The sequence below is a fragment of the Tripterygium wilfordii genome, chromosome 4, assembly GCF_013401445.1.
Source record: "Tripterygium wilfordii isolate XIE 37 chromosome 4, ASM1340144v1, whole genome shotgun sequence".
Taxonomy (NCBI): Eukaryota; Viridiplantae; Streptophyta; class Magnoliopsida; order Celastrales; family Celastraceae; genus Tripterygium; species Tripterygium wilfordii.
The window spans coordinates 2,657,094-2,670,613 of NC_052235.1; the positions used below are offsets into that span (position 1 = coordinate 2,657,094).

At 34.4% G+C, this 13,520-nt stretch overlaps 1 protein-coding gene across 1 annotated transcript; it reads left to right on the top strand.

Annotated features, from left to right (window-relative positions):
- Positions 1-935: 935 nt before the first annotated feature.
- Positions 936-4,871, top strand: LOC119996293. Its single transcript, XM_038842877.1, has 12 exons — positions 936-1,013; positions 1,417-1,488; positions 1,585-1,640; positions 1,762-1,822; positions 1,902-1,941; positions 2,966-3,061; positions 3,134-3,183; positions 3,322-3,382; positions 3,763-3,854; positions 3,941-4,177; positions 4,285-4,451; positions 4,748-4,871. Exons 2-11 carry the CDS (start codon positions 1,444-1,446, stop codon positions 4,432-4,434), a joined length of 888 nt encoding a protein of 295 aa, XP_038698805.1. The 5' UTR covers positions 936-1,013; positions 1,417-1,443; the 3' UTR covers positions 4,435-4,451; positions 4,748-4,871.
- The last annotated feature ends 8,649 nt before the right edge of the window (positions 4,872-13,520 follow it).

The following is a 13,520-nucleotide window of genomic DNA, read 5'->3' on the forward strand; positions in this document are numbered from 1 at the left end:
TAGGGTTCGGGGTGAGTCCACCATGAACTTTTAAAAAATTCTACTAAAACATAAGTTCTATTAGTTCTCTTTGTTTATGTTGACGAGAGTCCACCAGTATTTATAACAGAAACTCGCATTATCAAATGAACAATTAGTCCATAAAAATATTATCCATCGTAAACATATACTCTTGTTCATAAAATCTGATCCAGCCCAAACTGATTGGATTAAGTTGATTAATTTACCAGGGTAAGATAATAATAAAAAAGATATGGGGTGCCCAAGCTAACACATGTCCATATAAGATTTGTCTAGTTAGGACTTAGGAGAATCCAACTCAATATATAATATTTTACTCCACCGCACCTAGACAACATGAGATCCATAGCAAATAGTTATAAATTGTTTTTTTTTAACAACTGCGCGATAATCTGATTGGTTACTTGTTCGGACTTAAGGATTAAAGGTGTATGCGGTAAAGAGTTCGAAATTAACTAGACATGTCCTAGAGGTTTACTGATTCCGTGAGCCTTATAGCCCACTTATTAGGGTTTTGGCTCACTTACCCGCATGGGTTTCGGTCAAGTCTAAAACATCCATCGTCTGGTTCGAGCTATGGCAATCAAACTCGGATTTAAAACTGACTCAAGGATCACCAAGTTACCGTTGAGTTGGGGCCTTTCCGGAACCAACAAACCTCACCGGAGGTGGTGGGTTCCAATTGCACATTCTTATAATTACAAAATAAAAAAGAAAAGCAACCAATATCATTGATATATTTCCCAACAAATTAATCATAGTTTTTCAATAACATTATTTACAAATAATTACCATTCACGAAATTAAAAAATTGAATACATATTTCGATTTTTTTTCCTAAAAATTTGATAACTAATTTAAAGAATTAAGTAAAAAAAAAGCATAGTAACGGTAATATAGCGGCACACATAAGATTCCTTGTGAGCGTAGTTGGTGTTAGCGCGCACTTGATCTTTAGGTTTCCGCCTCTCGTCTCTGCTCTTCTCTTGCTGGTTAGCTCTCTCTTCGCATATACCTTTACTTCTTCTTCTCTTTCTTCTGTTCTCTCTGATATACATACACACAGATATTGAGATTCGAGAGTTCATAATTTTTTACCTTTGTGTTATGTGTTACGAACCCTATGGTATTTGGTTGTGTAACATTATGCATTTCTATTCTCCAAAATTAGCGATTCTATCGTGATTGATGTTCCAAAACGCTGTAATCCAATTTTCCTGCGTTTTTTTGTTTGGAGTATCGGAATCCTGTTGCCATTGTTTTTGGGAGATCAGAAGTTAGTTAATTCAGTCTTCCACATATTTGACGAATGGTCTTTTTAAAATTTCTGTTCTATCTTTACCCTTAATCAATGATCAGTGTGATTCTACTAATTATTAGGTTTTTCAACTGCAGTTTCTAGAAGTTTATCAGTGAATTCTGATGGAGCAAGGACAACATACCAACAACACAGGTCCTGCCAGGAAGGTTTTGTGTCTAAACCTTAGTCTATTAATTTATTTGTGGAGTTGATTGAAGGGGTATTGTTTACTGATGAATTTATTTGATTGGTGATTGCTGCAGCATAGATTTGCGCCAAAAGCTCCCCCTCGCCGAGCACCCAAGCCCGAAGTTAAAGGGTATGGATCATTTTACAATTCATCAATGGACATTGCTCTTGCTTGACTAATCATACTTTTCACATACGTTACTTCTCTATGTTTTTTTTTTTGAATGACAACTTCTCCATGTTGTTTGCAGTGAAAAGAAAGAGGAGGATGCTGAAGTTGCTTTGGCCAGTGATTTGCTTCGACGTTTTAATGTAAGACATTTTTGCAATTCGTGGCATTCAGTTTTGTCATGCTCTCTCACATTCTTATATCTGCTTTTCCTCTTTGCAGGAAAGATCCACGAGGTTCAGACCTAAATCTGATAGAAAAAGTAAATTCCGTTTTCCTAAGAGCTATCTTTTCATGCACCCATTGATATTTCGAGTTTCCTTGTTACGCGTGTATCTTGATTTGCATTTGGTTCTTCTGTTTTAATTTTTAGGTTTTCTGCATTAGAAGTTACAATGGCTTATTCTCTCTGTGCTATCATATGATTGCTATTAATCAACAAAAATCACTGTCATAAGGATTGAACTAAGCTTACAAACTAGTATATTGAGAGTTCAAACTAAGTTTACAAACTATTATTGAGAGTTCAACATCAAACATGTTATTAAGGATTTACGCTCTTCCAGCCAGGTCAATATATCATTGACTTTTATATTTTGGAAAGCTATATCATATCAACACAATTGAAATGCACGTCCTGTGTTGATAAGCTTTTTTTTTTGGTCCAGTATTGTGGGATCAGAAACAGGGAAAAAAATATTTGTCCCTTGCCTCACTTTGTCAATGGATAAAGCTTTTCGATGGCCTTTTTTTGGCAAGAGAATATACTGTGAGAAAACTTCAATCAAGGTTTAGAACGGAACAGAAGTTAGAAAGTTGGGTGTTCTTGATTTGGTGACACATGTTAGGTTGTTCAGAGAGAGGATAGCAGTATTTTCCTGATGTTATGATCTCTGTAATTTAGGAAAAAGACAGAAAGTTTTCTTAGTATCTGGGAGTTTCCTGGCATAGTTAACTACTGCAAGAACGAAAAAAGAAGTGGATCTTGCCACTCTTTTTAATCACTAGAAGAGTTTTATTGATGTTATATACTTATAAACTGTTCTCTCAACTTCCATATTTTCCTTTGTATGGTATGATGCTTCAAAACTTTTAATTCACCAATTTCAAGAACATGGCGACTCAGTGCTTCTATCCAGAACCTGAGGATAATTTGTCTTGCATTGTGCATTCTCCTCATTACAATGGAGGTCTCTCAATCATTATTCCTCTTTTCTCAAACATGTTAGTTGGAAAATTTTACCATTTGTAGTGTCAGTAAACTATTTTTGCTTGGATTTGTGCAGTTGCAGCAAACCAAATTGCATTTGGTTATGGAGGAGCATCTTCTTCCATTAAATCATACGGTGGTCCAAAAAGTTGGAGTGGGGGAAAAGATCAAGGTTTGTATTTTTATTTGGTTTGAACTAATATAATGCTTCCAGCACATTAAATTTGTGATGGTGCTCCTGTAGGTGGTGCCAATGCTCCGATCCAGATGGAGAAAGAATACAAAGAACCATGGGTAGGTGAACCCATGACCCAACTTGCAGGCCAGCACCATCCCATCTGCTTATTATTCTTGATCATTTTTCCTATTGTGGGTTGGAGATTTTACTTAGTTTCTCTTTTTTTCTTTTTCTTTTTTGGATTCCCACTGCAGGATTATTACAGTTATTATCCTGTCACGCTTCCTCTGAGGAGGCCATATTCAGGAAATCCAGGTACGTACTAAGGTGCGCTGTTGAGGAAAGATAAAAGCTCCTATTGTGAACAAGAAACTAGGCATTCCCCTGGGCGGATTAAGATAGGATTTTCCATCAAAGGATACTAAGTATTGGGAAGTAGATTTCTCCATTTACTCTACCTATTGCATTCTGTCTGTTCGCACAAGAAAATAGGAGAATCGAAACAGACCTCTCAATAGTCGTACTCAATCGTGAAATAGACTGACTAGGCACTCATTGTTCTAACTACTTGGCCAGCTCGAATATTTACTTCTCTTCATTTTTCAGTAGAAACAGATATTTCTATCCCATTGTTATGGGATTTTTCTTCTACTTTCTAAGTTACATTGAAACTAACTTGTCCATGTTTTTCGTAGAACATCTTGATGAGCAGGAATTTGGGGAGACCGCAAAAGTTGCAACTTATGATGAAAATGCAACAAATTCAGCAGTAGAGCTTGGTCTATTGGTTGGTCCACCAACATATAAATTTTAGATAGAATACTTGCTTAATTCCTTTATCATGCTTTCTGAGGATTGGTTGGCACTTGGCAGGAGGAACATCTTGAGGCCAGTACGTTCTTTCTTCAGCTGCCACCTACCTTGCCCATGCTAAAGCGATCAGCCACTACGGATGGCCATGGTGCGAAGGATAGTTCAGGCCAACCAGGACGTCCACGTGCTAAGGCTAAGGGCAGTGGTTTAGATGATTTAACCGCTGGCTTCATGGGTAAAATGTTAGTGTACAGGAGTGGTGCTGTCAAGCTAAAGCTTGGTGATACTCTATATGATGTGAGTACACCACTTTTATTACTTTTAAGACTATTATTTTTGAGCAACTATGTGAAAACTTAAAAAGAAAAAAAAAATCTCAATATCTAGTTATAAAATGGATGTAGGTTTCCCCTGGTATGGATTGCATGTTTGCCCAGGATGTTGTAGCTGTGAATACTGCAGAGAAGCATTGCTGTGTTATTGCAGAGCTCAATAATCGTGCAACTATAACCCCAGATATGGATACCATATTGAGCAGTATGGCTGATCTATGAAAGTTCTTTTTTTCTCAGTAAGTTATCAATTCTTTTTTCTCAGTAGTGTATAAATCATCGTCGTGTATTTTTTTAAGGAAAAAAAATTAAATTCGTCGAATAAAGATTGATTCAAATACAGAACATCCTACACCGTTGTATCAAACACCTATTTAGCTTGTTATTAATTGTTCAATGAATTTAGTTTTTTTGCCTAAACAAAAATACATCATTATAATATATACCCAAAAAAATACTTTGTATTTATTATTTTTGGTAATCTATTTAGAAATATTCAAGGCTCAAATTGAACCACTTTAGTTTTCTAATGCAGGCCTCAAACTCGTACTCTAATATCAAAATTTTGAAGACTTCGTATTTATGGTATGTAATGTAATGCAATTATTGAAATTTAACTAATAAAAAAAACACAGGCTTGGGCTGAACGGCCATTCATAGCTGGGGCTTTAAGTGGTTCACGTAATGGGCCGTGTGGGATATAAGGAAGATAAGGCCTAAGGCCTGACACTATGAGGCCCGATGGGCCGCAAACTAATCTTGTCCTCTCAAATTAATCCACAATTTTTTAATGAAAAAAATTAAACTCGTTGACAAATAATAACAAATCAAATAAATGTTTGGTGGCAAAAGGGTATTTTTCATCCCTTAACTATTGGTCTGATTTCATTTTCGTCCCTTAGTTTTTTTTCTCCCTCTCTCATCCCCAACTATGGGAAAGTACCCCGTTTGTCCCTCGAATAAATCCGGAGATGAAAAAATCTAACTGACGTCCTATGATTTGTCAGATCAGATTTCTCTTATGTGTCACATAGGTGCCACGTAAGCATTTTTCGATCCCAATCTCACTTGAATGATGAAAATGATACTTTTCAATATTTAAGGAACGAAAATGAAAGAAAAAAGCTTATGGATGAAAATGAACTTCCTCCCATAATTGATGGATAAAAAGTATATTTTTGTAAATGTTTGGTCCAACGGTATAAAATATTTCATATTTGTAGCAATCTATCATGAACGGACATAATTTTTTTAAAAAAAAAATAAAATTATCTAAACATTAAAAACAGTAACTTAATCATTTTTAGGTATTTTTAAAAAATTATTTAATGGCACAAATGGAGCGAATGCAGGACTGCAGGCCCCCAACCTATTGGTGATGACGTGTTGTCCTTGGAATTTCGGCAGGCATACCTCATTTCCTCCAATAGCCTGGGAGTTTAGTGGGTTTCCTTCCAGACACGAGATGATGGAAAGAGGTAGAGGCATGTACCTTAAAATTAGGGCTGTTAAAAAACCAAACCAAACTGAAAACTGAATCGAAAACCAAACCATATTTTTTAATTTTGTTCGATTTATCGGTTTACGGTTCGATTTCGGGTTGAAGTTTTGGATATATTCGGTTTTGATTTACGATTCGGTTTGAAAATTATATTTTCGGTTTAAAACCGAAAACCGAAATTATTTTTACATGTATTTTTATTATATATTTATATATATATTTGTGTTATGTAATTAATGTTAATATGTTATAATAACCATTTTTACTTAATTAGTGTAAAATTAAACATTTAATGTTTAATGTTTTATATATAATTACAATATAATCCATATTACTTAATAAAATTACAATATAATTGGATATTGGAAATAATTTTCTAATTATATCGGTTTAAACCGAAAACCGAAAACCGAAACCGAAATTTATGGTTCAGTTTAATCCGGTTTATATATGTTATTCGGTCTAGTTCGGTTTGACTAAATATGAAACCGAAAAATTTCGGTTTGATCAAAACCAAACCGAACCCGAACCAAACCGAACCATTTCCACCCCTACTTAAAATCAACACAAACAAATGAGAAGAATCCCAATTTCACATGCGTAGCAGTATGTTTCGGCCCCACTCGACTAAAGACCAAACTCTCGCTTCAGCTTCGTGAGCCATCTCTATAGTCTACACTATTCTCTTAAGCCCACAAAATGGAATCATTATTCCAAGCACAATGGTGCAAATTTTGTTGGGCCTATAAAATGATATGAGATTGTGTTTTATTGATGTGATTGTTTTGAAAGATGATGTTTTGAAATAGTTTTGTTATGGACAACATGGAGGCATGGGATATTATTAGCCTCCATGTTTGATCGAATGAATTTGTGTTTTGCTAATATGACTGTATTAAAAAATATGTTTGACTTGACTTTTTATATAATAAAGATAGATTGAAAAATAATTTTTGTTGACTCACGAGCACTTGTATCATTGCATCATTGCAAGTGCTCTTCAGTACTCAGTATTGCCGGCCCTACTTTAGCAATATTTCAAAGCTATGGACCCCGCAATATTATATTTATACATGTATATATCTAGACACACAAACATACATATATAAATCAATTCATATTAACATCTAGCTCGTCGGTTGCTAATTCACCAGCTTTAAAAAAAAAAAAAGTCATACAAATTATACAATTTTCTCGAAATTTCTATTTATTTATTTTACCATTGGGCCAGAATCAAGACCGGTTTTCCGGTTCGACCACCACCGATACACTCCCAATTCAATACTATACTTATGGGTCATGGCCTCATGGGTGTCAGAGATCCCGGTTCTTCTAGAGTATCAATGCAGCACCGTGAACCAGGATGCGACTGATTTATGACCGTACGTCATATTTATGATTAGATTTGGATGACGTCATGTGGAGTCCACATATTAAAATTTTTCGATTTATATCCAACGGTTCAAGATTGTCATGTTCTTTTCATGTTGAATTTAATTTTAGTTTCAAACAAAAAATATATCGTTGGATTCGTAACACCGATCATAATATTAATATAATTTTTCAAATTTTTTTTTAAAATTTTAAGTTCCCTTATGAAATTACAGTGGGTGTCAATCTGTCATCCATGGGTTAAGGTACATACAATTCATTCATGATACTAAAAGACAAGCCATGTGAGCGATTGAGCGACACTGGCGTTGTGTCTCATGTATAGGTCCCACGTTGACATGTTGTAGTAAGGAACCCAACAAACAATGTACAGCAGAAAGCATGCATATGGTACTAAGCATCAACATATGTAGACCCGGGACCCCCCCCCCCCCAAAAAAAATTTCTATACAAATATTTAGTGTCTTATGGGGATCCAATGTAGAGATGGTAGCCACAAAGATTAGGTCATAGGTGCATGGGATAAATTGAAAATCTTTTCATTCATGGTCTTGAAATAATTATGCTTTATTTAAGAATAGTTTAAGCTTGTAGTTGTAGGGCCTTGAAAAATTAGATTTATATTGCACCAAAATAACTTATGCTTAATCACTTAAGTGATAGAATAATTCGTGAATCTCTTTGAGGCCAAAACGTATGGATTTTGAAGCTCGAATTCGATTCTCATTAGAAACAATACCTTTATTAGAGATGAAGCTTCATGTTTTTAATTAAGTCTAAGTATATAGTAAATTATAGAAAGACTCTCTTGAATTTTCAATTTAGACCCTCTGTTGCAAAAATCATAATTATTACTTACCTTATTTTGTAAACTTTTGATTTTTAGTGTATACGGATGGTATGATTAATAAACCCACAAAAAAAAAGTCTAGGAGGGTTGCTCCCAGATCCCGCTTAACTTTACTCACCCTTACATAAAATTCAGTCTTCACCCCGGACGACCCCTCTGATATTATATATGTCCTGGATTCGTCCCTTGCCCTTGTGGCTCTATTGTCATGTGAGAAACTATGCTCATAGACCCATAATTTATGTTCAAATGGTAAACTATCGATTACCATTCAAAAACTCATATAAACACAGAGGCATCTGTAGGGGCGGGCAAGACGAGCAGTCATCCAGAGCCCCCAAAATCTTAGGGCCCCATATTTTAGAAAAAAATACTAGACTATTAATACTATAGTAGTCACAAAATATGTTAAACGAGTTAGTTATATTATCTATTGAAAGTAATTGTTCGAAAAAAATTAATTGCACCAACATAATTAGTGATTTTGTATTTTAAAATGTTAGAAGATTAATATTTTTAAGTAATATGCAACATTAAATTTTTTATAAGAGGATACATTTTTAAAAGTTCGTTCGGGACCGGAGGACTCAGATATGTCACTGTATAAACAACATCCCATCACTCATATTTCATCGCCATCATTATATTTATTATGATTTCCATTGATCACCCACCAAACAATAAGAAGAAACAGAGGTCATTTAATTCTTCAAAAGGAGAAAGAGAAAGAAAATTGATGTGCATAGCTTGTACTTTAACTATATAGTTTCCTCTTTAAGACCTTAAAATTAATGATGGTACTAGAAAGTTGTTTGGCTGCCATGAATGATCAGTCATTTTTAGTCATCAAAGCAGATATATATAGACCATAGAGAGGGCTAATACAATTTCCTCCAGTTTTTTACCAAAATGATAATTTCAACATAAATAATTACCTATATAATTATCGGGCGAAAATATTTACCAAAATAACAATTCACGCCTTTCGGGATGACATGATTAGTTTTAAGTTTTTATAATAACAAGACGACATGATTGTTTTTACAATAGTCACGCCACTCAGAGTGGCGTGACTATTGTACATATGGAAGCCACGCCGCACATGGTGGCGTGATTACAGATATTATGTATCACGTCGTTATGAACGGTGTGATCATATAGTCACGTTGTACGTAATGACGGCGTGACTTGTTAAAAAATAACCTCACCCCAACCTAACCGAAGCCCCACCTTACACAACTGCACCAACCATCTCTCCCCCATATTCATCTCCCACACACCTGCACAGACCCACACCATTTGCTTCGGTGAAAACACCACCACTGACATCCACCACACACCAATGACAATCGCAGAAGGCACAACCGCAGTGAGAGGACCGCATGCCTCCCACCACAGCCTCCCACCGCCGCAACCCTCCCACCGCCGCCTCCCCTAGCCGCATCAGCCCCTATCCAAGGTGACCATGCCCGGGTTGAAGTCTCACCCGATAGGTGAGATTTTTAATTTTTTATTTATTTAATTTTTACATGGTATATTTGGAAATCTGTTTGTGTAGGGGTTGATCGTATTTTTTTTATTTTTGTTTGTGGGAGGGTTGATTGTAGTGGTGTAGGTAGTTTGTGTAGTTGATGGCATTATTTTGCTATTTTCAATAGTCACGCCACCATGAGTGACGTGACTTCCGTATGTACAATAGTCACGCCACTCAGACTTGCGTGACTATTGTAAATATAATCACACCATCCCGAACGGCATGGATTATTATTTTGATAATTATTTTCACTCGATAATTATATGGGTAATTATTTATGTTGAAATTGTCATTTTGGTAAAAACCTCCAATTTCCTCTGATTTTTCTCTTCACCTTTTGTAGCAAAATGAGAGTGATTTCTAGCTAGGATTTCCTTGTAACTAATGAATCATTTTGATAGTGTACCAACCTTAATTATGATGTATATAAATTTAGGAAGGCTCTTGATATCTTAATTAGGTATTAATCACTATCTATTACCATGGAAATTCTTATGTAATTAATTCAGATGGCTACACATCATAACTTCTATTTCACCTTATAGAGCAGTAAATGTTGTTCTCTGGATCCTCAAACCAGTTTGACAATATTTAGGACTTTGTTTGGTATGTTTGTTTTTCATACGTTTGTTGTTTTTTTATTTTTTGAAAAACATAAAACAATCTAGAAAAACACATTTGATTATCATATCTGACATCATTCCTTCTCCTCCACATAATAGACTATGACAAAAAAACGGGTATAAACACAAGAAGTGTAAAATATAAATTTAACAGTTAGATTTGAAATATAATATTGTTTTAACACCAAATTATACAAACAAAATTTGAGCAAATAGTATCAAAATAAGAGATAAAAAAATATTGAGACATTTAATATTATTCCACAAGAATTCAACATCTAAAATATTGTTTTACATGATTAGGGGCTAGCTAGCTAGCTAGGGACTAAGAGGATGATGAATAAGATTATGGGCTCTTAAAGCATCCACAATGATAGAGGTTTTCTCAAAAGATTGATCCCACATGAAGTGTGTAATAATAATTTACTACCGTATTCTTATGTAGAGGGAATCTCGTCTATTCTTTGTAGCACACCAAGAAAAACAGTGAAATTGCCCATCAAACATGATAAACATAAATGATTTTTAAATAAAAACTCCAGGTGAACATTTTTTTAAGAAATAAAACTTACCTTGACAATCTCAAATTACCTTATTTTCCAGGTGAATTAAACATGATAGAGGATCTTTAACGTATTCCTGAAGTTTCCATATGATTCCCCTAATTAATTGTAACAAACGAAAGCAAATGAGATTTTGGAGGGGTCTAGATGAATTAACATATACAATTCGGTCCTAACAAGAAAGACAGGACATAAACTTATTAAAAAAGACGAATTTATACGTTGTGTGAATGACGCACTCGAATTTAGTCCATATACTAAAATTCAGAACCCATCTACACTCTGAAAAAAAACTAAATAGATACCTGCAGGAGGCTTACAATCATCGTACAGTCATGCTTAGGCTTGCACGTCTAAGCTCTAATAGCAACAAGCGGCCACATTAATTGTTGAATAAACAATTTAATAATGGCAAAAATATGGAAGAGAATTAGTATTCATTGATTAAATTAATATTCTTGACAATGAAATTTCATGCTTTTCGTTTTATATATAGGATATGATATGATGATAATTATCATTAGTTGGACATCTTAATCGATTAATAAATACGTGAAACAACCCAAAAAAGAAAAGAAGGAAGACATAATTGGTGAGCACGTGCTGTCCTTCCAATTTCAACAGGCGTGCCTCCAGTAGCCTGGGAGAGGGAGAGGGAGAGGGAGAGGCAGCCAGGGCAGGTACCTTAAAATCAACACATAAATGAAAAAATCCCAATTTAACTAGTAGGAACGGACTGTATGTATTATGTTTGGGGCCCACTTGACTAAAGACCAAACTCTCGGTTGGGCTGGGTCTATGCTCAAAATGTAGTCAGGTCAGTAGTAGACTAGTATTTGCCTATTTTAGCAATTAAAATCTAGATGCACTCCTTTTTTTTTTTTTAACTCTATACATCCCCCTCACTTTTTTTTTTGTTTTTTCTCTATACACCCTAGTCCCATTATTGATCCCACCTCTTTTATAATTTTTAATTTATTTAATTCAAAAAATAATATTATTATCAATACAAAGCACATCAATCAAAGGTTATGTCAACAATGGGGTTGAGATACAATTATCGAATGAACATGCTTCCTCATAATGACGGAGTTGTTTCTTATATGGTGTCGCCCATTCTGTTGCGCACAATCATACTTGTATGAAAACCAATGGATCATAATAGGGGGCATCGGATAATTCACACTCATGAATACCTGAACAAAGTGATTACCATTCACATATCCAATAGTGATGACATTACGTTCTGCATGTGGAGGTGGGATGGATCGCAATTGTAAGAAAGTCAAAGATTGTACATCACTTATGAGAAACAAGACGATGTTGTACCTTGATGCGATAAAGTGTCCCATATCAGGCATATTCATTCAACAGTTGATTGGTGCTGGTTTATTTGTCTCAAAAAATGCAAGCGCTTTATGAATATAGCATACCAACTCATAACTACCAAACAAAGATATATACTCTTCCTAAAATGCCCTTCACTCTTCAATTAAATCACGCCTAACAGAAGACCAAGCAAATTCACCTCCTTCGAGACCTAACAAGTCAGCAATATCTCTGAACCTATAATTACTGTCGGCTGCTACATCGATGACATTCACGACGTTTCTTCTCAGTATTAGGGGAAATTGGTTGACATAACTTGGTGATGGAACTTGTCGTCCTTGTCTTGATTGGAGCAAGATAAATGCTATAAAAAATGTCTTCTCGATTGATGTTACGCCAACAATCTTAAAAAGTGGCATATGAAACCTGTTTGTCTTGTAAGTGGAACCCATGAACACAACAAATGGAAAGACATGCAATATATCTAATGAGCAAATAATAAATCTAGGAGCTCGTTAGTCTCATCATTAGTCCGATAGAAATATATGTACTCGTGCTCGCTCAAGTTATAGAGAAGTTATTGCATTTGAGACTTACCTGCCTTTTATGTAACTCGATACTTTTGGCGAGCATTGTAGATAGTTTTTGTAGTGGAGACATTCTCTGGATCTTTGCTCTTTAGTGTAGACAATATATATGTTGCATGCCTTTACCAAATTCGTTGACATATCAATCATGATATTATTTTCCTCAGTTGAAAGTCTACCAGCAAACGAATGTCCTTCCATGTAAACTGTTGCTGGATGATTACGAATTCCACTAACAACCCTGATCATCCAATCATCATTGGTTTCCAACTTCATTCCTTTCAATCGAAATGGGCAATTGCATTTCTTAAACCTTGTAAGTTTTGTCGAGTTTTTCTCGGATCTATATGTGTGTGTAATTTTTTAAAAAAAGTTATACATAAAATAATGTATAAAAATACTTCACTTGATCCTCCACTGAATAATCTTAAATTTTCGGCCCATAACCTTATATAACTATCCATAACGTTAGAAAAATATTATAGATAAGTTACTGAAATTGTAGTGGATAAGTAACTTAATCTATAAAAAAATGTAGAGTATAACATACCAAAAAAAAGATGCAGAGAAAATTATACTAAAGACATGTATTTATAATACTTAAAAAGGATATTATAGTAATTTAACATAAGTATAATACTAAATAACATACAATAAATACACATCATAAAAATTCAAACTAAAATAATTACAAACATACAAAAGAATTCACATCATACAAATTCTAATTCAAATTGAAATGATTACAAACATACAAAAATAAATTCACATCATAAAAATTCAAACTAAAATACAAAAAATTCACATCATAAAAATACAAAAAAGTATTCACATCATAAAATTTATAATTGATATAGTTAGAAACATACAACAAAATATTAGTACAAAGTATTAAAATAAAAATTATAATATTATTTTTTGACCCAAAT